Source organism: Scyliorhinus torazame, chromosome 10 (assembly GCF_047496885.1).
Source record: "Scyliorhinus torazame isolate Kashiwa2021f chromosome 10, sScyTor2.1, whole genome shotgun sequence".
Taxonomy (NCBI): domain Eukaryota; kingdom Metazoa; phylum Chordata; class Chondrichthyes; order Carcharhiniformes; family Scyliorhinidae; genus Scyliorhinus; species Scyliorhinus torazame.
Window position 1 is genome coordinate 154,902,182 of NC_092716.1, and position 25,055 is coordinate 154,927,236.

Sequence of the window (25,055 nt, forward strand, 5' to 3'; positions counted from 1 at the left end):
AAAAATTATCCTCGTTTGCTAGTAGGGATGTGGGAAGTTTCCCTCAAATACCTTGTTGAATCTCCATGGCAAATCTTGCATATGTCGGGGATTTTTAATTTCCACATTTTTTTCAGTTCTTCAATGATTTAAATGACTGCAGTAAAGTTAGCGATGTATCCACATATACATTTTACTAGTACAGAGATGGATGGCTCCTTTAAAATAAAGAGTTGTACCAATATTTATTTTCCTGTGTGTTTCATCAGGCACTTGGGAATTGACGTAATGTAAGGATCCTTTGAAAATCCAAGTCCTACTCCAAGTCCTGTTTAAGCTTACCCTTGGCTGCCTCTTTTAAGGTGAAAAGTTGTCATAATTACACATTGGAGCTCCATCTCTAAAATGCAGATTAAATATGTTGGCAGATGCAGTTACTCAAGGCCAAGCGTTTTTCAGCACTTAAGAGATCTGTTCAAAAAAACTTTATAAGGTAACACTTTGGAATAATTGGGATGCAGCTGGCTTAATGTAGGTCTTTGAGGATATTGAATCTTAATGTTTTCAGCAGATATTTAGAACAAAATTAGAATGAGGGAATAGATGCCACCCATGTTCTGGGTCTGACCTTTTTGGTAGTATTGTCATGCTGAACATGCTTATACTTCCATAGGTTTCTTTCCGCATTGCAAAATGAAATGCAGAAATATTTGTTTTTAAAATGCAGATTGTAAATGCATGGGGCTGAAATATTTCTGGATTATATTTTGTTTATTCAAAAGGCCTAATCTATTTACAATTTTGTGCACTTTTTCTAATTCACAGAAAACAATAACTGAAGCTTCAGTTCTTACCACAAAGCAGATTCCACTCACTCTACTAAAAACAACACATACCATGTCTGCCTCGGTCGTTACACCAAGACCTACCATTGCCATGGTAACAGCTCTAAGCAACCCTCAGAAATCAGTGGTTAATGCAGACTCTCAAAACACACCCATCAACCTTCAGATCACCAACAGACTGACAACTCTGGGGGCCGATGCTGTGCGAATAATGCCAAAATCAACTGTACAGTTGGTAAGAAAAACTTGGGAATGCTATTTGTTTTCTCTTAAACCGAGTTTCCTTGGTAAAGGCATATATTTTACTTTGCCTTCCACAAATCTGCCATTGAATGTTAATTTTATTTATACATTAGGATAAGGAACTGTCTTTCTTTGTGCTTTTTAGACCATTGCCAGTAGTATGGATCAGATGTCCTATCAATTTATCTCAAAAGAGCAATCTCCTCCTTCCCCATGTCCCCACCTCAGAAGACATCCCAGAGGACATATTTTATTGCCCATTTTCAGTTGGGTTGCTAGAATCATATGTTGTTTTTGTGCATGCATGTGAACCCACTCGGATCTGAAATGTGGCTATTCAAACTCAGAAGGCACTTAGGACCTTTACAACTTCCAGACTTCCTTTGGGACTGCTTTAAATTCCAGGGCTGATAGGTTACAAAAAGTGTTCCAACCAAATATGCCTCGGAACTTCTCAACCTCTTGTCTTTACCTGCCCACAACCTTTATTTTTGAAGATAAACAAAACTCCTGAGTAGAATATTTGCTCTCTACAATCAGCAGAAGTTATTAGCATAAGGATTTTATGCCATAAACTTAAAGGGCAAAGTTAATCCTGATTCATAACTAATTCAAATGATCTTAAAAAAAACCCTACAATGTACAATTAAAAGCAGCTGTACCCTTCAAATTTAATATGGGTGAAGATTTACAAAAATGATAAAGACCCCACCAGCCTGTCTTCTATAGTTGTGATGTATCAAGATACAGATGTTCCATGCCCACCCAGAGTCCATGCTGAAATCCTTATTTTTTCACTAAGGAGAAGGGCAAAACCATAAAATAAGCCTTGCGTATCAAAAAGGCAGGAGAATATCTGCCATGTGAGAGTAAGAGCTTTAAGCAGTGAATGTGAGTTAAGGCTTTGATTCAAACAGTGTGTTTGTTCTTTTGTTACGATCCCAGTTGATATAACTGGACAGGAAGATCCCAGAATGGAACCCTGGCTAACAAGACCATAACTTTTACTTTTTTATATATATATAAAACGTCGAGAAAGAGTCACTAATTTGTTTTAACAATAAGAAATTAAAACTATACATGAAAAGTTGGATTATTATACAAGACTCCTTTACTCCCGCCTTAGCTTGACAGCTTCACACAGGCTTTAGAATTAACACTAATTGCAAAGTAAAACTTAACCTACATTAACGGCAAGTCCTTTTTAAGTACACAAGAGGACTGTGTGCAAATACACTCCACGCTGAACTCCAAATGGATGTTTGTGGAAGTCATCTCAGAATCCCTCCAGATGATTGTCACAAGAGAGCTTCCAAACTCCATTCCCATAAACGCACTTTAAAATCTTCTCTCATAACTATTTGCATTCCAAAATTCAGACCAGGTTTTCCAAATAATATCTCTAAGCAAAGCTTCTGCTCCACTTCAGCAAATCCAGTCCAGGATTTTACACCAACTCCTTTAGGATTTCTTTGTCTTGGCTGCTGTGCAAATTGCTCTGAAATGCTTTAACTCTTGATTCCCAGACTGTACTAAAGCGGCATCTGATATTTGATTTACCTTTGAAGGCTACTGTCGCAATTTAAATCTGGTTACTGCAATTGTCTCTTTAACTTGGAACACTTTGTTTACTCTTCCTTGAATTCTTCTGAACCATACCTTGGTCTCTGTTCACTTAACTTCATGCTTCTTGGACACTTCCCTTCATTTCTCTAGTTTCTTAACTAGCTGGACTTTAGATTTCCGGTATGTGTTTCTTAACCATTATTCGATAGTATGGCTTTTCTTGTAGTAAGACTGAGAGAGCTGTGTTCCATCTTTAGCCCTCCAAAGCCTCCTGCTTCTAAACAGAGCTGTGAGAGCTGCCTTATCACTACCTATCTAACTGCCAATCAATTTAGTTAAGCTAAAACTTAAACGCTCCTCCCCTTTACAAGGCCCCAGTTGCTAAGCAACCACTGCAGATTTATTTATTCTTGCTGTAGCTCTCTCGAAGCACAATAGAAACACAGTTAGAACTGAACCAACCTCCACACATGCGAAAGAAACACCTTTGTCTAGCATGAATCTAACTTTAGGTTTCACCCTTCCAGGCACACAAACATTAAATTAAACCCACTTAAAACTATACCTTATTTCCAATGTCTACCAGGACAAATAAATCACTTAAAACTACCTTTGGATTTGGATTTGTTTTATTGTCACGTGTACCGAGGTACAGTGAAAAGTATTGTTCTGCATACAGTCTGGACAGATGAAAAAAAACATAGTACCTACATAATTACTTTTATTTTCCTAAAAGTATGAATAGTAAAAAAGACACTTCCATTAATGAGCTGTGAATGTTGGTGTTCTTTTAGTTACTTTTTCATGAAATTATTGCATCTACTTTACAACAAATGTTATCATTTGTTTCTATTTACTTAATTCTTTTGCAAGACCTTTTTTAAAAATATATTTTTATTAGATTTTTAACATTTATACATAAACAACAATCAAACAATAAAACATGTATCAACAACCATAGTAAACAAATACATATAACAACGCCCACCAACAATTATAGCCACCCCTTCCCAATAGAAGACCCCCAACCCCCCTAATAGCTAATACTGATCAGATCCTTGAAATGTAATATAGATGGACGGCACCTACAGTAGAATCCATTCATCACTCCCCTCACCGTGAACTTAACCATCTCGATATACAAAAACTCCATCAAGTCATCCAGCCATGATGCGCCATTGGGAGATGCTGCCTGTCTCCACCTCAGCAGAATCCGCCACCGGGCCATCAGCAAGGCAAAAGACAGAGCATCCGCCATCACGCCTGTCCTCAATTTCAGCTGGTCCGATACCCCAAATATCTCCGCTAATGGGCAGGGCTCCAAATCCACATCTAAAATCGCTGATATATTGTTATTTAAAAAAAGGCCCCAGAAACCCCCCAATTTGGGGCAGGACCAGAACATGTCTGTATGGTTTGCAGGCCCTCTCGAGCACTGCCACACTTATTTTCAACCCCCTAAAAATTGACTCATCCTGGCCTTGGTGATAGGTGCCCTGAGCAGCACCTTCATTCACCCTGCGGAGAGACTCATTCCGCACCACCTCCAAAATGGGACCCAGCTCCTCCTTGCACCTAGCTTTCACCTCCTCCACCGAAACATGCTCTTCCCCCATGATCCGACCATATATCCCGGACATACTGCCCTCCTCCGGCCCTGTACAGGACGGAATACTTTCCAACCAAGTGGATGTCAGCATCACCAGGAATGTAGAGAAAGCACACCGGGCCCAGTCACACACCTGTTAGAACCTAAACATATACCCCCCCCCAAAGGCCTGCTTTCTCCTTCAGCTCCTCCCAGTCAGCAAACTGCTCCTCTAGAAATAAGCCCCTTACCCTCTCCAGCCCCTTAACCTTTCCACCCCCCAAATGTGGCAACCAGCTTCCCCGGTTGAAACAAATAACCACCTTGACACCCCATCCCCCACCGATCCCTTGCATATAAAGCAATAGATTGCTGGCGTACAAAGACACCTTCTGCTCTACCCCACATCTCGCAATCCCCCCTCCACTTTTCCGAGGCCCTCAAGGCAATGGCTCAATGTCGAAAAACACGAAGAATAAAGGAGGCATAGAACAACCCTGCCTCTTCCCCCTGCACAATCTAAAGAACCCCAAGCTCATGGTGTTAGTTCGCACACTAGCAGATGGTGCCTCATTTAACAGCTGCACCCATGATACAAACCTTGAACCAAACCCAAACTTCTCCAAAACTGTAAACCGGTATCTTCATTCAACTCTGTTAAAGGTCTTTTCCGCGTCCAAATTCACAATTATTTCTGGCTCTGACCCCACCATCGGTGCAAGAATCACATTGAGTAACCGCCTCAAGTTAGACGGCACACAGCCCACCTGATCCTTCCCCACAGCCTCTCCAAACTTAAAGCTAAAACCTTAGAAGATTTGCATCCACATTAAGCAGATAAATCGTCTGTTACGGCCCAAACTCCCCCTCCTTTAGGGGGAGGGAAATAGAAACTGATGTGTTGGGTGTTCAGGATCACATACAGGTCACCAACACTTGAAGTAGTGCAACACTATTTTATTAAAAGGTTAACTATTTAAACCTCCTTGAATTGTGAGTAAATACGATGTTAGCTTTAATTAAAGACCTTTGCCTTGTCCTAACCAGTTGATGCACTCAGCACATGGTGCATATCTGTGTTGCAAGCTGTGAGCTCTGTGCTCCTAGCTAGCTGCTACTCGAATGAGCGGGAACTCTGATGCCCCCTGTCTTTATAGTGCGTGTGCTCTCACTGGTGATTGGCTGCGGTGTTGTGTGTGTTGATTAGTCCCACTGTGTCCATCAGTGTGTGTCTGCACCATGATATACTGGTGTATATTATGACATCCCCCCTTTTATATAAAAAAATGTGCCTGCGTGACAATAAATAGTGTGTGGTGAATGTTCCTGACTAGGTGTGTGCGAAATATTTACAGCACTATGTACATAAAACTAAGCTATTTAAATGGGAAGGTGCCAGGTGCAGAATAAACAGTGTGTCACACAAATAACGAGATGAACACTATATACAAACCACTTGAACGATTAAACGGAAGAACAGAACAGACCTGAGAGTCCATTAGTGCACAAAGTTCACAAATTAAGTCTCTGAGGTGGGCGACGAATTTTGGTTGACCGCCTCCAGGGTGGGTCAGGAGACACCGGCTGAGGAGCGGGCTGGACTGCGTCAGAGTGAGGAGGATGCAGAGTAACCGGAATCTCCGCATAGTCCAGGTCAGGGACAACAGGAGGGCGTGGCACTGGCAGAGGATCACGTAGCGAGCGCGGAACGAGACGAAGGGCACGTCGATTACGGCGCAGAATGGAATCATCCGGTAGACGAACCAGGAACGAGCGGGGAGCCACCTGCCGAAGAACCACAGCAGTTGCAGACCGGCCACCATCCGGCAGATGGATGCGGACGTTGTCATCTGGAGCCAGAGCAGGGAGATGAACTGCACGGGAGTCATGAGCCGCCTTGTGCTGTGCACGAGACAGTTGCATTGGTTGAAGGACCGGAACGTGGTCAAGGTCTGGGACGTGAATGAACGGCACCGTCGTCCTCCGTGCGACCCATGAGCAGCTGGGCTGGCGACAGGCCAGTGGACAGTGGGGCCGAGCGATAGGCCAGCAGGACGAGGTAGAAGTAGGATCCCGCATCGGCAGCCTTGCAGAGGAGCTGTTTGACTATGTGGACGCCTTTCTCCGCTTTGCCATTGGATTGGTGGGACAGGGGACTGGATGTCACATGCACAAAGTTGTACCTCCTGGCAAAGTTGGACCATTCCTGGCTTGCGAAGCAGGGGCCATTGTCCGACATCACAGTGAGTGGGATGCCGTGACGAGCAAAGGTGTCCTTACAGGCACGGATGACTGCAGACGATGCGATCTCGTGCAAACGTACCACCTCCGGGTAGTTTGAAAAATAGTCTACAATCAGAACATAGTCCCTGCCCAGCGCGTGAAACAGGTCATGCCGACCTTGGACCAAGGGGACGTGACCAACTCATGGGGCTGTAGGGTCTCGCGTGGTTGGGCCGGCTGGAACCGCTGACAGGTGGGGCAGTTGAGCACTGTGTTGGCGATGTTGTCATTGATGCCGGGCCAGTACACTGCCTCTCGGGCCCGTCGGTGGCACTTCTCCACGCCAAGATGGCCCTCGTGTAGCTGTTCCAAGACAAGCTGGCGCATGCTGTGCGGGATAACAATGCGGTCCAGCTTCAGGAGGACACCATCGACTACCGCCAGATCGTCTCTGATGTTGTAGGTGGCTCAAGGGCATTGGGCCTTGAGCCACCCGTCTGTTAGATGGCGCGTGACACGCTGTAGCAGGGTGTCAGCCGCAGTCTCGCGGCGAATTTGGACAAGGCGTTCATTCGTGGCCGGTAGATTTGAGGCCATGAAGGCCACATGGGCGTCAACCTGGCAGACAAATCCCTCTGGGTCACACGGGGTGTTGACTGCCTGGACAGAGCGTCAGCTATGATCAGGTCTTTGCCCGGGGTGTATACGAGCTGGAAGTCGCATCGCCGGAGTTTGAGCAGAATGCACTGGAGGCGAGGCGTCATGTCATTCAAGTCTTTTTGTATTATATTGACCAGCGGGCGATGGCCGGTCTCGACGGTGAATTGGGGAAGGCCGTACACATAATCATGAAACTTGACGACACCGGTCAAAAGGCCCAGGCACTCCTTTTCTATCTGCGCATAGCGCTGTTCCGTGGGGGTCATGGCGCGTGACGCATATGCAACAGGGACCATGATGAGGCCTCATCGCATTGCAGGAGCACTGCCCCAATGCCAGATTGGCTGGCATCGGTCGAAAGTTTTGTCTCTTTCGCTGGATCAAAAAAGGCCAATACTGGGGCCGTGGCAAGTTTGGTTTTAAGTTCTCTCCATTCGCGCTCGTGGGCAGGAAGCCATTGGAAGTCTGGCGTCTTCCTGACCAGGTTCTGGAGAGCTGTGGTATGAGAGGCGAGGTTAGGGATGAACTTCCCTAGGTAGTTGACCATGCCCAGAAATCAGAGGACTGCCTTCTTGCCTTGTGGCTTTTTCATGGCTGTGATGGCAGCCACCTTGTCCGCATCCAGCCGCACACCCAACTGGCAGATGTGGTCCCCTAGGAACTTGAGTTCCGTCTGGCCGAAGGAGCATTTGGCTCTGTTGAGGCGTAGGCCCTGTTCCCGTATGCGTTTGAACACGCACTGGAGGCGACTGATATGCTCCTGCGGCGTGGTGGACCAAATGATTATGTCGTCGACATAGACGCGAACACCCACAATGCCTTCCATCATTTGTTCCATGATCCTGTGGAACACTTCTGACGCCGATATGATCCCAAACGGCATCCTGTTATAACAATATCTGCCAAAAGGGGTGTTAAAGGTACACAGTTTCCTGCTGGATCTGTCTAGTTGAATTTGCCAGAATCCTTTCGAGGCGTCAGTTTTGGTGAAGAGCTTGGCGCGAGCCATCTCGCATGGGATCTCTTCGCGCTTGGGGATTAGGTAATGCTCCCTCATTATGTTGCGATTCAGATCCTTTGGATCAATGCAGATTCTGAGCTCGCCGGAAGGCTTTTTTACGCACACCATGGAACTGACCCAGTCGGTTGGTTCCGTAACTCTAGAGATCACTCCTTGGTCTTGGAGGTCCTGCAACTGCTGCTTGAGGCGGTCCTTGAGGGGTGTTGGGACTCTGCGAGGTGCATGCACCACAGGCATGGCGTTCTGTTTGAGTAGGATCTTGTAAGTATATGGGAGCGTGCCCATGCCTTCGAAGACGTTGCGGTGCTGGTCGACGATGGCGTTGAGTTGCGCCCTGAAGTCAGCATCCTGGAAGGCAGACTCGTCATCAGGAAAGAGAGACTGCACTCTTTGAACGAGGTTCAGCAGCTGGCACGCCTGTGCGCCAAGCAGAGAGTCCTTCAAGGAGCCCATGATCTCGAAAGTAAGGATAGCTTTTCGTGATTTGTGCGTCACTTCGAGTTGGCATGAGCCGGTAGCAGGAATGATGTTGCCATTGTAGTCCAATAGCTGGCAGACCGATGGAAGAATGGTTGGTTTGGCACAAAGGCTTTGGAAAACAGACCACGCCATGAGATTGGCGGAGGCACCAGTGTCCAGGCGGAATCGTATTTGGGACCGGTTGACCGTCAGGGTGGCACACCACTCATCGTCTGGATCGATGCTGTATACCGACAGCGGCTGGTGTCTTTGCTTCGGGGACAGCCTGTTTTTCATTACGACACCGACTCGAAAAGGGGCCATCGGGTCCTCGGTGTCACTGCTCTGCGGGAGGTCGGAATCGGACTTGGTCACCATGGGGTGAATTGTCCGAACATTCCTGCGAGGCTGGCTGAAGCGATATGAATTGGAAGGCTGAGCTGATCGACAGCAGGCAGCATAGTGGCCAAGTCGTCCACATCGTACGCATTGTCGAGATTTTGCGGGGCAATGCAGCTTTAAATGGGCGGAGCCACAGTTGCCGCACGTCGTGATGTCAGCACGTTCGCTGCGCCACCGCGCATGCGCGGTGCGGTCGCGCGTGGTGCGTGCCTGTGCATTACGTTCCTCCACGTCGCTGTCCCCTCGTTTGGTGCGTACAAGCGTGGGAGTCCGCGAAAAGCGAGCGAAATGGCTGCCCTCATCCAGGCTGAGGCCCTGGAGGTGCTCAATCACTTGGACCCGTTCCGCCTCGTGGGGACCTTACCGCGCCGTTTCAGCCGCTTGTATATGGGAGTACCGACTGGTGGCATTTTCATGTAGGACACAGGTCTCGATGGCGGTCGCTAGGGTGAGTTGCTTTACTTTGAGGAGCTGCTGACGTAGGGGTTCCGACTGAACACCGAAAACGATCTGGTCGCGTATCATGGAGTCGGAGGTGGGCCCGTAGCTGCAAGATTGCGCAAGGATGCTGAGGTGCGTTAGCAAGGATTGGAAAGGTTCGTCCTTACCCTGCAAACGCTGCTGGAACACGTAGCGCTCAAAACTTTCATTCACCTCGACGCTGCAGTGAGTGTCAAATTTGAGGAGAACCGTCTTGAACCTCGTCTTGTCTTCGTCATCTGCAAAGGTGAGAGAGTTGAAAATATGGATGGCATGGTCCCCGGCCGTGGAGAGGAGAAGAGCAATATTTCTGGTGTCCGAGGCGCCCTCCCTGTCCGTGGCTTCGAGGAAGAGCTGGAAGCGCTGTTTGAAAATCTTCCAGTTGGCCCCGAGGTTGCCGGCAATGTGGAGCGGCGGCGGCGGGCTGATGTTGTCCATGTTGCAGGATGACGGAATGCTGGCGGAAGAGGCAGATCACTTGCAGTAGATCTAAGAAGTGCTAGTATGCAACCATTCCTGGTATCATGATGTGTTGGGTGTTCTGGATCACATACAGGTCACCAAAACTTGAAGTAGTGCAACACTATTTTATTAAAAGGTTAACTATTTAAACCTACTTGAAAAGTGAGTAAATACGATGTTAGCTTTAATTAAAGACCTTTGCCTTGTCCTAACCAGTTGATGCACTCAGCACATGGGGAATGTCTGTGTTGCAGGCTGTGAGCTCTGTGCTCCGAGCTAGCTGCTAATCGAATAAGCGGGAACTCTGATGCCCCCTGTCTTTATAGTGCGTATGCTCTCACTAGTGATTGGCTGCGGTGTTGTGTATGTTGATTAGTCCCAGTGTGTATCTGCACCATGATATACTGGTGTATATTATGACAGAAACCTGTTTCAACGTCTCCGGAAGGGAACCTTATGCCAATGAATCATTAATCATCCCCAACACCAATGAGGCCAACTGATCCACAAATGTCTTATTGAAATTCTACCGGGAACCCATCTGATCCCAACGTCTTCCCAGCCTGCGTCTACCCCAGGGCTGTGCGCACCTCCTCAAACACACCGGTGCCTCCAATTCCTCCCTCAATGCCTCCTCCACCTGAGGAAACTCCAACACCTCTAAAAACCTTAACATCCCCTGTTCATCCTCCGGCGGCTCCGACATAAAGGCCTTCATAGAACGACTGGAATACCCCATGGACCTTTTCAGGGGCAGACACCAGTTCTTCCGCCGCCGCCGCCCCCCCCCCCCCCCCCCCCGGCTCCCGCACCTGCACAATCTCTCGAGCAGCTTCTTGCCACCTTAATTTAAAGGCGGCTAGGCTTCTTCCCATACTCGTATACCACCCCCTTTACCCGCCGCAGCTGACACACCACCCGGCCTGCAGACAACAGGTAAAAACTGCATTTACAGTTGCTTCCTGCGTGTCCAAAGCTCTGGCATGGGATCACTTGCATACTCCCTATCCACAACCAAATTCTCATCCACCAGCTCCTGGTACTCCTGCGTCGCCTCCCTATCCATATGAGCCTTGTACGAGATGACTTCCCCAATCACCGCCTTTATCGCCTCCCACACCTTGGAAGACGCACAGTCCCACAGCGACACAATCTCTCCCTCAATGCCAGCAAAACTGAAGAGCTGGTCATTGACTTAGAAAGCAAAGTACCATACACACCCCTGTCAGCATCAATGGCGCCGAGGTAGAGATGGTTAGCAATTTCAAATTCCTAGGGGCACACATCTCCAAAAATGTATCCTGGTCCACCCACGTCAACACTACCACCAAGAAAGCACAACAGCGCCTATACATCCTCCGGAAACTAAGGAAATTCTGCATGCCCACATTAACTCTTACCAACTTTTACAGATGCACCATAGAAAGCTTCCTATCTGGCTGCATCACAGCCTGGTATGGCAACTCACGGCCCAAGGCGGCAAGAAACTTCAGAGAGTCGTGAACACAGCCCAACCCATCACACGAACCTGCCTCACATCCATTGACTCCATCTACACCTGCCGCTGCCTGGGGAAAGCGGGCAGCTTAATCAAAGCCCCCCCCCCCCCACCCGGCTTACTCATTCTTCCAACTTATTCCATCAGGCAGGAGATACAGAAGTCTGAGAACATGCACAAACAGACTCAAAATCAGCTTATTTCCCGCTGTTACCAGACTCCTAAATGTCCGTCTTATGGACTGATCTCATTAACACTACACCTCTGTATGCTTCACCCGATGCCGGTGTTATGTAGTTACATTGTGTACCTTGTGTTGCCCTATTACGTATTTTCTTTTATTTCCTTTTGTTTTCATGTACTTAATTGATCTGTTGAGCTGCTCGCAGAAAAATACTTTTCACTGTACCTTGGTACACGTGACAATAAACAAAATCCAAATCCATTCTCATTCCATGCCATATAGTCCCTCATGGTCCAAGAAACATTAGCAACAAACTCGAAGTCTGCTAGCAGTCCACATCCAACCTTCACCCCATAAGCTGCACCCAACCTGCTTGCAAGATCTTTTTATTAAATGTAATAAATTCTACCCTTTTTTGTTGCTGCAATCTATTTTCTGAGACTAGTACTACTACTTTCTCTCTGCTGACTGAAATCTTTATTTTTCATACCTCTTAATATTTCTACCTGGCCCCATATTCCCTTAATTGTTTAATAAACAAAATAATGTACGGATTGCCCAGATCAGTTGTACTATTTATTTAAAAATCATGTGATATTTTTGTGACTAGAAAGGGACAAATCATTATTTGTTTATAATAAATCCAACATGAGAACATGTTGAACAATACCATTTCTGAAAAAGGTAAATCCTTGAAACCTGCCTTTTTTGAGTGCAGTTATTAATAATACCAGCCCCTGAAATCTTTTCCAATTTTCTGAATTATATCTTAACTAAGAAACAAAGCAAACGTTCTGCGAAACCTTTGAAATTAAATTAATGTTGAAATAACCAGGCACTGATTTCAACTGAACCCTTTAGTTGAGAATTGACTGTTTTACCAGTTGTCACCAACTTTGAGTTGATGGCCCAGAAATTGTGGTCAGCACAAAGTGAGAAATACTCATTGCTGCCCTCGAGGGAAGCTGCACACACAGGCCCAGTGAGATCTGCGGCCTGGATTTCACTTTTCCCAACATTAATTTAATCTTGGCACTCTCTATAGAGGATCTCTGGCATCCAGCACCAAAGATGCCATCAAGTCAGTTTAAGCAACCAACCACATCAAACATTCTCATAGGCAACAAACCAAGAAGTTGCAAGTGAGTTTTATCACTCACTTTCTATAATTTTACAGAATACAAATAAAAATTAGCACTTGCACATTAAGGTAGATGCTGAAAATATAAATATTTTTGAATATTTGCTTTTTAGTTTGCATAAATGTGGAAGTTTACGTTAATTCAAGGGCTCGGATTGTTACTGTAATGATGGCAAAACTGTCAACTTTTGCCGTCTTTACTCCACAGAAACTGCCAGCAACTTCGAGAGTTGGCACATGTGCAGAACAACACACCCCGAAAAGTTTCTGTATGTGATTCTTCACTACTTCGGAGACTGTGTTGTTGAGGCACACACAACATCTTCCCTCCTGCTCTGCATTGTGCCCCACCCACACACTCAAAATTGAGATCAATGGAAATCCGTTGAATTGATGAGAATTTCCATTCTTATGTTGTCAGTCTTGCTGTTCATAAAATCCCTTAAGTGTACAAATTGAATAAGATGTTAACTGGGTTTTTAACGGCATAATTACGGCAGATCCTTAAAAAGCTAATTTTATATTTATGGAATGTCAAATTTCTCCAATATGAAAATTCCACAAATTCTTAAAAATATAGTTTTGCATTTTTAAAGGTTTTTAAATTTTTCTTAGATTATTTTGCAATTCAATCAAATTTATTTTGCTGTTTGAAATTTTAAACTATTTTGAATATTTCAATGTGATTGGTTGCTTACCTGCTTGCTGACATCAGTGCTGCTACACATCAAGATATCCTTTTGACTTGGTACCAGATTTAAACTACTTTGGAAAGGAGGAGATTGCTAGATCTTTGTGGCCAGCTTTCTTCGACAATGGCAGAAGCCCTTGCTTTTGTCACTGACCCTTTCGATCTGCAAGGACTTCAACAACACACACTCTGGAAGAGCAGGAAGTCACTGACACAAGCTTATAATTTTCTGTGTTTATCTGTGCATGTTGAATGTCACAAGTTGCAGTCTGTTTCAAAGAATAACAAAAGAAAATATTGACTATTTTGCCATGATTATAATTGCAAAAAAATTTTGCTCACTGTTTTTTAAGTGTCCTAGATATTTTGGGATTTTGAACCATTCCTGTAGACATGTGCATGCACACATACAACACAACTAGAGAAGAATAAAAATGGGTATAGATAGTTAGACAAATAAGCCAACTGAAAGAGGAAAAGACTGTCAGTGACATAGGATTAGAGAAAAGTTTCTTTTAATGATGAAAAGGAAATGTAAATCTCAGCTGTCGCTGTGCATCAGTCTTTGACTATAACATGAATGGTTCCAACATTTAATTTTCATAGAATTTACAGTGCTGAAGGAGGCCATTCGGTCCATCGAGTCTGCACCGGCCCTTGGAAAGAGCACCTAACCCAGTAACCCCACTTAACCTTTTTGGACACTAAGGGCAATTTAGCATGGCCAATCCACCTAACGCGCACATCTTTGGACTGTGGAAGGAAACCGGAGCACCCGGAGGAAACCCATGCACACACGGGGAGAACGTGCAGACTCCGCACAGACAGTGACCCAAGCCGGGAATTGAACCTGGCACCCAGGAGCTGTGAAGCAACTGTGTTAACCACTATGCTACCGTGCTGCCCACATTTTTCACAAAGCCCACATTTTATTTTATAAATTTAGAGTACCCAATTATTGTTTTCCAAATAAGGGGCAATTTAACATGGCTAATTCACCTAGGCTGCACATCTTTTTGGGTTGCGGGGGTGAAACCCACACAGACGCGGAGAAAACGTGCAAACTCCACAAGGACAGTGACCCGGGGCCAGGATAGAACCCGGGTCCTCGGCGACGTGAGGCAGCAGTGCTCACCACTGTGCCTCCGTGCTGCCCCTTGAAGCCCAAAATTAACCCAGAAGTAAAAAACAGTAAAAGTTGGAAATGACAGGCACTGATCTAAATTGGACTTCCACATTTAAGGTATATAAAAGCAAATTACTGGATGCTGGAATCTGAAAGATAAACAGAAAATGCAGGAAAATCTCAGCAGGTTTGACAGCATCTGTGGAGAGAGAACAGGACTAATGTTTCGGGCCTGGTAACCCTGACTCAACGTTAGCTCTGTATTCTCTCCACAGGTGTTGGAAAATCTCAACAGCATGTTTTGTTTCTGTTTAAAGTATACAAGATCAGTTCACAGTACCAGTCAATTCCAAGTTTTACTGTTTTAGCCTCCTGGGAATATAAGAAATTCAGGCAGTCAATCTGTGCAAAGCGAGGCTTCACAAGCCATATAATCTGCTAGTGTTGAGGGATAAATATTGGCCAGAACACCAGTGAGAACCTCCTTGCTCCTCTTTGAATAATGTCATGGGATATGTGGCCCCACCTGAAACTGAACTGAAGTGCCAGACTAGATTGTGCTTTGGTCTCTGGAGTGGGGCCTCTGTCTAAAGGCTGGAATTGGGCATTTTTGAATTGTGAAGTTGTCCTTATTTCTATATTTTGCAGGTCTTTAGTATATTTGGTTTGTATTTTTTACATAAATGCTACCTGTTTTGGAAAGTTTGCAGTTTTAACAATTCAGAAAAGAAAGCTTATCCATTTTCTCAAATCTTAAAAACATGGCTAGTAATTCTTTATGTGAAGGTTTTCCATCAAAGTAGTGTGTAAGAGATGAATGTGTTCAAAATCAGCAGGTACAGACTACAAACTCCCCGCCAATCAAGGTTCCTCAGTTCATTCCTCCACCTCGACTGACTCAACGGCCAACGCTTTTACCACAGGTAAATGCGCGTGACAAAAAAGCTTCTGTTATTGGTGACTTCATATTCAAAAATGGCTTGAATGAAAAGTTGTGAACTGAAATGTGGCCCTCTGTAGTCTGTCACTATTCCAGTTAAGATGTTTCATACTTCTGTCTCAGGAGCCAGATTCTGTTCCGCCAGGAGCTTGATTCCATGACGTTTAATGTGTAATTTAGGAGAAATTGAAGTGCTCAAATGAGTGTTATATTTGGTTTTCAGTAAGGTGTCGTATTGCTTGCCTTCAGCCTTTATTCACATATAGATGTAAAGGTGGGAGGAGGAATAACCAAAGACTCCATTCTGTTGAGAATTTGGTACCAAAAGGAAGTATATTGGTACACCGGTTTCATTCCAGAATTGTGGGCACAATCTAACCAAATTCATTCGAAGTGTGGTAGCAAGCGGGAAATGCCGAAAGTTTCCCGATAGCCGACCATGCTAGACCGTCACCCGTATCTAATGTTAAGTAGGCCACTTAACGAGACCCCATAGGCTTCACGCCACGAATTACTGTCCCACCAGCTGATTTGTCAGGACTGCGCTCGGTAGCTCCCCACTCACGGAGGGGAGCAATACTTAAACCAGTCAAGCAGAGCAAGCCCAAGACATCACACAGCCATGCAAGGGCAGCACGGTAGCATAGTGATTAGCACAGTTGCTTCACAGCTCCAGGGTCCCAGACTCTATTCCCGGCTGGGCCACTGTCTGTGCGGAGTCTGCACATTCGCCCCATGTCTGCTTGGATTTCCTCCGGGTGCTCCGGTTTCCTCCCACAGTCCAGAGATGTGCGGGTTAAGTGGATTGGTCATGTTAAATTGCCCTCAGTGTCCAAAAAGGTTAAGTGGGGTTAATGGGTTACGGGGATAGTGTAGATACGTGGGCTTGAGTAGGGTGCTTTTGTAAGGGCCAGTGCAGACTCGATGGGCCAAATGGCCTCCTTCTGCACTGTAAATTCTATGATTCTATGCCACCGCGTAAACCAGAGCCACGATTTGGGGATGCTGACCTGGCCAGGTTCATAGACGCGGTGGAGTCGAGACGTGACCCTCTGTTCCCCTGAGGGGGTTTGGAGGGTCAGCAACTGTGGCCTGGGAGGCAGAGGCAGCTCTGAGTGTGACCAGGATGACTGCCAAACAGTGCCACAAGAATGTCCACCAGCTGTACGGATGAGTTGCAGATGCACATCAGGTGGGAGCAGGAACATCCAGGGGAGACGGCCACAGGGAGTCTGCTGGATCCCAGGACCCGAGTCCCAGTCAGATGCTGAGCCTCCGGACCAAGCTATCCCGGAGCCGATGCAGTTGATAGGGTGCAGTCATGAGATTCAGAGGGGGATGTCAGCGACACTCCCAACAGATCCATAGCAAGTTGGAGGTGTCCCAAAGTCTATGGGCGCAGGAGATTGCACCAGCAATACGTGGCACAGAGGTCAACACTGCAAGAGTGCTGACCACAGTGGAGAGCCTGGAGCATAACGTCAGCACCATGAGTGGTGGTGTCCAAGGCGTGGCTCAGGTCAGCGATGGCCATGGTTGAGCACCTCAACAGCATGTCCCAGACCCTGAGGGATGTGTCCTTGGTGCAGGTGGGTCTTTCCGAGGCACCGCGGATCATGTCCCAGTCTCAGATGGGCATTGCTGAGACACTGTGGTGTATGTCCCAGTCTCAGATGGGCATCGGTGAGGCGCACCAGAGCATGTCATGGTCGTTGAGGACAGTGTCCTAGACGCAGGTGGACATTGGCGAGGCACTGTGGGGCATTGCTCACACGCAGAGGGGCATTGCGGAGGGCATCGGCACCATGGTATGGACATTGGGGAGCTGCCAGGGCTGGCAGAACCAGATGGCGCAGGGACTGCCATGGCTCAACCCAAGTGCCCCTCCATCCGGAGGGAACCCCCAGAGCCTTACGTGCACCGATCGGGAGTGCTGGAGGCCGACCAGGAGCCTCTCTACAGGGAGAGGTGGCAGTCACCAGCTCTCTCAAGTCTTCCCCTTCTGACAACAGCATGCCTTGGGTCAGCATGCGGAACAGGGTGGCATGACCAGGCACGTGCCACTGGCAAGTCGGCAGGGGCCCTCCAGAGGACTCATGCCAAGATCATCAAAGGCCAAAGGACACTGTCGGCACCAAGCTGCCTCCACCTCTGATGTGTATCCTGGGGGCACACCGAGACATAGCGGTAGAGCACGGATGGCTAAGAAGATCGACAGTCACTGAGAGGGATACTGAGGGTGGGGGGCTGGCATCATTGGGGGCTAGGAACAGTTGGGGTCGCTACTGTACTGGTACACCATTAAACAGATTTTGCACTCGAGACATGTGAAGCCTCTGTCATATAGAATTGTTTTTTTACAGTGCAGAAGGAGACCATTCGTCCCATCAAGTCTGCACCGGCCCACAGGTGAGCTCGACTTCCGGTGACGGCGGGCAGGAGGCAGCCGCACACTGGAGGGCTCCCGCTCGGGAATAGACATTTTGGGGTTTCAACGCCCGGTCCCAGGGGCAACGGAGGCTGAAGAAGCTGTAAGGAGGCACGGAGGAGAAATGTCCAAGCTTGGGAAGAAAACGGCCGTGAAAAAGCGGGATAATGAAATTCCGCCGGTGAGTGGAAAAGTCAGCGCAGGAACTGTAAGGAATGCAGAGGCTGGAGCACCAGTGGAGGCCGCATCGCTCACAGCAGAAGAAATGACCAAAGTGATGGTTGTGGAACTTGAAAAACAGTTCTCAAAGCACATGGAAGCGATGAAGAAGGAAATGGGGGCAGTATTGAAAGTGCTGGTGGAGGAGGCGATTGCCCCGGTGAGGGCGGCGATATCAAGCGCAGCGACGGAGGTGCGCGTGCAAGGTGAGACACTGCAGAATGTGGAAGAGGTGGTATCGCAGCACAGTGATCAATTCACCTTGATGGGGAAGGAGTTGCAGAAGGTGACAGAAACCAACAAGGGTCTGTGAGCCAAAATGGAAGACCTGGAAAACAGATCCAGGCGTCAGAATCTGAGGATTGTGGGTCTGCCCGAAGGGGTGGAAGGCCCGAGGCCGACTGAGTATGTTGCCATGATGTTCGCGGAGCTTTTGGGGGAGGGGGACGATCCCCCTCGATACGAACTGGATCGGGCTCATCGGTCGTAGAGGCCTATACCAATGGCAAGTGAGCCGCCAAGAGTAGTAACTGTGTTTCCGTAGGTACAGCGTGAAGGAGAAGGTCCTGTGCTGGGCAAAGCAGAAGCGGGTGGTGCAGTGGGCTGGAGCTGGTATTCGCATACACCAGGACTTTATGGTAGAGCTGGCGAGGAGGTGGGCTGCCTTCAGCCGAGTGAAGAAGGCACTGTACAGCAAGGTGCAGTGCAGCATAGTATATCCAACTAAGTTGAGGATGACCTACAAATCCAAGGACTTTTATTTTGGGACGGCGGAAGCGGCGGAGGAGTTTGCGAAGGTAGAAGGGCTGTGACAGAATTGAAAAATGGGACTGAGAGCGGGATGTAGCCTCATGTAACTATTTTTTCACTGTGTTGGTGTATGTACTAAATGAGTCGACGCTATATATTTGGACAAGGGAAGAGTTGGGACTTTCATTTGCAATGATGGTTCTTTGGGGCTTGGGTGTGTATGCTGGGGTTGTGTGCTAAAGGGGATTTCTTGGTTTTCCTGGGACCGGGCAAGGGGGAAGGAGACCCGGGCGGTGGCCTCCACCCTAGCCAGTTTAAGCCGGCCAGTGAACGGGAGTGAGGTGGGGGGAGGGGCTGCGGCCATCGGAGCCTGATAGAACAGGTTTTGTTGAGTCTAGCTGGGGTGAAAAGTTGGGGGGAGGAATTTACAAGAGGAAGTGGAGGGGAAGTGTCTGGGTGGGGGGTTGTCTATAATTCATGGGTTCCATTCACGGTACTCTTTCGGGGATTGGATGGCATTGAATATTAGTGGGGGGGGGGGGGGGCGGGGGGGTTGGACTATATGTGTCAACGGTGGCCAGGGGCGATTCCTGATTCCTTTTTCTTTTTCCCTCCTTGGGAGGTTTCGTTTTATTTGATGCTTATATTGTCAGGTGGGCCGTTATTTGGGGGGTGGTGGGAGGATGGGATTGTTGTTAATAAAGGGATTACATTATATTCGTTAACGTTTACTGCTTTTTGGTGGGGGGTAAATTCTGAAGAAAATGTGAAGATGGAGAATAAAAATATTTTTCAAAAAATGTCTGCACCGGCCCTTGGAAAGAGCACCCAACTTAAGCCCACGCCTCCACCCTATCCCAGTAACCCCACCTAACCTATTAGATACTAGGGCAATTTAGCATGGCCAATCCATCTAATCTGGACATCTTCGGACTGTGGGAGGAAACCAGAGCACCCGGAGAAAACCCACGCAGTCATTGGGAGAAACCTTTCCTATTGATGAAGGGCACTCCTGGACCGCCCAGTGCGTGCAAGGCGACATGCATGCCATCTATTACCCGCTGGGCCTGGGTCGTCCCTGCGATGGTGGAGTATCCTGCTGCCCCGGCATCCTTTTGGGCTTGGTACAGGTCAAAGCTTATATAGTCAGCTGCCCGGGCAAAAGATCTCATGGATGGACTTGTGGGCTGTTGGTTAGGATATGCCGCACAAGTCCCCGCTCGAGCCCTGGAATGATCCCGAGATGTAGAAGTTCAGGGAGGTCACCGGGAGCGGCTATCCTCCTCCATGTGGTGCCAAGCCCACCAGGACATGGCACAGGTGCTGCACCATTGCCTTGTTGAGGCAGAGCGTCCTACAGCACATGCTGTCCGTCATATGTTCAAAGGACCAGGGACGCCTGTACACCTTGGGCTGTCGCCGGCCTCCCCCTCTAGGTCCCTCCCTGACCTGATGGGCAGCCGGTTCCTCAGGGTGTAGGGCAGGGCCCTGCACATGGGCTGCCGATGCGAGCCACTCTCGACGCTGCTGCTGCCTTCTCTGTCCTCTTACCGCCTGGCCTGCCAGCAGCACCCAGATTGCAGCCTCTGGGGTGCACAATATCATTCATCATGCTATGATAGGGTGGACAGTGAGAGCCTTTTTCCTCGGATGGTGATGTCCAGCATGAGGGGACATAGCTTTAAATTGAGGGGTGATAGATATAGGACAGATGTCAGAGGTAGGCTCTTTATTCCGAGAGTAGTAAGGGCGTGGAATGCCCTGCCTGCAACAGTAGTGGACTCGCCAACACTAAGGGCATTCAAATGGTCATTGGATAGACATATGGAAATAGTGTAGATGGGCTTTAGAGTGGTTTCACAGGTCGGCGCAACATCGAGGGCCGAAGGGCCTGTACTGCGCTGTTATGTTCTACCTGTAAAGAATTGGAGAGGGTGTGGGATAGACAATCAGCTATGGCTTCCAGCCCAGACCTATGGGTCCCCCAGACCTCCCCACCCTCATATCCCCTGCCATCCCTCATGGTGCCATCCAACCTGCCCTGCACATGGACCCCCAGCCACAGCAGGGACCCCTGGGTACCGGTCTCCAGACACTTGCTGAGACCGTTATCTGGACCAGGCGTCGGTTCCCTCTATAGTCCACAAACCCACTCTCTGGTCGCGGGGATGTTGACACAGCTGTGGCCCAGACCTTGGCTGTTCGAATGTTGGCTGCTGCCAAAGTGGTGTTGCTGCCTCCGGGGGTCGGGCAGTGTCCAAGGCTCACGGGTTGATTGGTATGCAAGGCTTTACAACGGCCTACTTCATGGCATGTGTACCCACTGGGACCTCCTTGGGAGCTGTAAAGTGTTCACATTGCTAGAGTTGCAATGTCCTGCAGCTGTGCGGCCAGCAGCCACCACGGTCAGTTGGAGTTAAAGTGACCATCACCCCCATCCCCCGCCAAGCACTGGGGCAGCAGTCTCGACCCCTGGGCTGACTGCCCGATTCCGAAGATGGCTACTCACCTCTCGGATCGCAACAGCAGTTACTCTGCCAGCTTCAGGTTTTAAAATAGGTGTACTAAACGGCACCCGCGTGACCGCTCGCTGGGGAGGCGGTTGGATCAGGGGAGGCCGTTCGATAGGGGTTCCTTCCTTTTAATGGGATGGAAATAGGTCCGAATTGGTGTTAACAAGAACAAACAAAGAAAATTACAGCACAGGAACAGGCCCTTCGGCCCTCCCAGCCTGCGCTGATCCAGATCCTTTATCTAAACCTGTCTTCTATTTTCCAAGGATCTACTTCCCTCTGTTCCCCGCCCGTTCATATATCTGTCTAGATGCATCTTAAATGATGCTATCATGCCCGCCTCTACCACCTCAGCTGGCAAAGCGTTCCAGGCACCCACCACCCTCTGCGTAAAAAACTTTCCACGCACATCTCCCTTAAGCTTTCCCCCTCTCACCTTGAAATCGTGACCCCTTGTAAATGACACCCCCACTCTTGGAAAAAGCTTGTTGCTATCCACCCTGTCCATACCTCTCATAATTTTGTAGACCTCAATCAGGTCCCCCCTCAACCTCCGTCTTTCCAACAAAAACAATCCTAATCTACTCCACTTTCTTCATAGCTAGCACCCTCCATACCAGGCAACATCCTGGTGAACCTCCTCTGCACCCTCTCTAAAGCATCCACATCCTTCTGGTAATGTGGCGACCAGAACTGCACACAGTATTCCAAATATGGCCTAACCTATGTCCTATACAACTGTAACATGGCCTGCCAACTCTTGTACTCAATACGCCGTCCGATGAAGGCAAGCATGCTGTATACCTTCTTGACCACTCTATCGACCTGCGTTGCCACCTTCAGGGTACAATGGACCTGAACTCCCAGATCTCTCTGTACATCAATTTTCCCCAGGACTCTTCCATTGACCGTATAGTCCGCTCTTGAATTAGATCTTCCAAAATGCATCACTTCGCATTTGCCTGGATTGAACTCCATCTGCCATTTCTCTGCCCAAATCTCCAATCTATCTATATTTTGCTGTATTCTCTGACAATCCTCCTCGCTATCTGCAACTTCACCAATCTTAGTATCATTTGCAAACTTGCTAATCAGACCACCTATACCTTCGTCCAGATCATTTATATATATCACAAACAACAGTGGTCCGAGCACGGATCACTGTGGAACACCACTAGTCACCTTTCTCCATTTTGAGACACCCCTTTCCATCACTACTCTCTGTCTCCTGTTGCTCAGCCAGTTCTTTATCCATCTAGCTAGTGCACCCTGAACCCCACAGGACTTCACTTTTTCCATCAACCTGCCATGGGAAACTTTATCAAACGCCTTACTGAAGTCCATGTATATGACATCTACAGCCCTTCCCTCATCAATTAACTTTGTCACTTCCTCAAAGAATTCTATTAGGTTTGTAAGACATGACCTTCCCTGCACAAAACCATGCTGTCTATCACTGATAAGTCAATTTTCTTCCAAATGTGAATAGATCCTATCCCTCATATCTTCTCCAACAGTTTGCCTACCACTGACGTCAAACTCACAGGTCTATAATTCCCTGGATTATCCCTGCTACCCTTCTTAAACAAAGGGTCAACATTAGCAATTCTCCAGTCCTACGGGACCTCACCCGTGCTCAAGGATGTTGCAAAGATATTTGTTAAGGCCCCAGCTATTTCGTCCCTCACTTCCCTCAGTAACCTGGGATAGATCCCATCCGGACCTGGGGACTTGTCCACCTTAATGCCTTTTAGAATACCCAAAACTTCCCCCTTCCTTATGCCGACTTGACCTAGAGTATTTAAACATCCATCCCTAGCCTCAACATCCGTTTTGTTCCTCTCCTTGGTGAATATCCATGCAAAGTACTCATTAAGAATCTCACCCATTTCCTCTGACTCCGCGCATAAATTCCCTCATGTCTTTGAGTGGGCCAATCCTTTCTCTAGTTACCCTCTTGCTCCTTATATACGAATTAAAGGCTTTGTGATTTTCCTTAACCCTGTTAGCCAAAGATATTTCATGACCCCTTTTAGCCCTCTTTATTGCGCGTTTGAGATTTGTCATACTTCCCTGATATTCCTCCAAAGCTTCATCAGTTTTAAGTCGCCTAGATCTTATGTATGTTCCTTTTTCATCTTAGCTAGTGTCACAATTCCACCCGTCATCCATGGTTCCCTAATCTTGCCATTTCTATCCCTCATTTTCACAGGGACATATCTGTCCTGCACTCTAATCAACCTTTCCTTAAAAGACTCACATATTTCAAATGTGGATTTACCCTTAAACAGCTGCTCCCAATCCACATTCCCTCGCTCCTGCCTAATTTTGTTATACTTGGCCTTTCCCCAATTTAGCACTCTTCCTTTAGGACCACTCTTGTCTTTGTCCATGAGTATTCTAAAACTCGCTATTCCCAATGTAATCACTGACTGAAACTTCAACCACCTGGCTGGGATCATTCCCCAATACCAGGTCCAGTATGGCCCCTTCTCGAGTTGGACTATTTACATACTGCTCTAAAGAACTCTCCTGGATGCTCCTTAGAAATTCTGCGCCATCTACGCCTCCAACACTACATGAATCCCATTCAATGTTGGGGAAGTTAAAATCTCCCATCACGACCACCCTATTGCTCCTACATTTTTTTATAATCTGTCTACATATTTGTACCTCTACTTCACGCTCGCTTTTGGGAGGCCTGTAGTAAAGTCCCAACAATGTTACTGCACCCTTCCTATTTCTTAGCTCTACCCATATTGCCTCAGTGCTCGAATCCTCCATTGTGCCCTCCTTAATCACAGCTGTGATATCATCTCTGGCCAGTAATGCAACTCCTCCACCCCTTTTACCTCCCTCTCTATCCCTCCTGAAGCACCTATACCCTGGGATATTTAGTTGCCAGTCTTGCCCTTCCCTCAACCAAGTCTCAGTAATACCAATAACATCATATTCCCAGGTACTAATCCAAGCCCTAAGTTCATCTGCCTTACCTACTACACTTCTCGCATTGAAGCACATGCACCTCAGACCACCTGTCCCTTTGCGTTCATCATCTTTTCCCTATCTACTCTTCCCCTTAGTCACATTGAGTTTATTATCTAGAACCTTACTGGCTTTAGTTGCTGCCTCTTTACTGACCTGTAACTTCCTAATCTGGTTCACACTCCCCTGCCACATTAGTTTAAAACCTCCCCAGCAGTGTTAGCAAAAGCACCCCCTCGGACATTGATTTCAGTCCTGCCCAGGTGTACACCATCCGATTTGTAATGGTCCCACGGCCCCCAGCACCAGTTCCAATTTCCCAAAAATCTGAACCCCTCCCTCCTGCACCATCTCAAGCCACGTATTCATTCTGACTATTCTTGAATTTCTACTCTGACTGTCTCGTGGCACTGGTAGTAATCCTGAGATTACTACCTTTGAGGTCCTACTTTTTAACTTATCTCCTAACTCCCTACATTCTGATTGTAGGACCTCATCCCGTTTTTTACCTATATCGTTGGTGCCTATATGCACCACGACAACTGGCTGTTCACCCTCCCCCGTCAGTATGTCCTGCAGCCGATCTGAGACATCCCTGACCCGGGAGGCAACATACCATTCGGAAGTCTTATTTTCAACCACAGAAACGCCT

At 47.5% G+C, this 25,055-nt stretch overlaps 1 protein-coding gene across 6 annotated transcripts in view; it reads left to right on the top strand.

The window, feature by feature from the left end:
• The window catches only part of LOC140430984 (PHD finger protein 21A-like), a 594,207-nt gene that overhangs the window by 446,816 nt on the left and 122,336 nt on the right, over positions 1 to 25,055 (top strand). For all 6 annotated transcript variants that reach the window (XM_072518844.1, XM_072518847.1, XM_072518843.1 and 3 more), the window contains 2 exons: positions 805 to 1,059; positions 15,402 to 15,491. In XM_072518844.1, the coding sequence (XP_072374945.1) occupies positions 805 to 1,059; positions 15,402 to 15,491 (345 nt within the window). The remainder of the gene's footprint in view (positions 1 to 804; positions 1,060 to 15,401; positions 15,492 to 25,055) is intronic.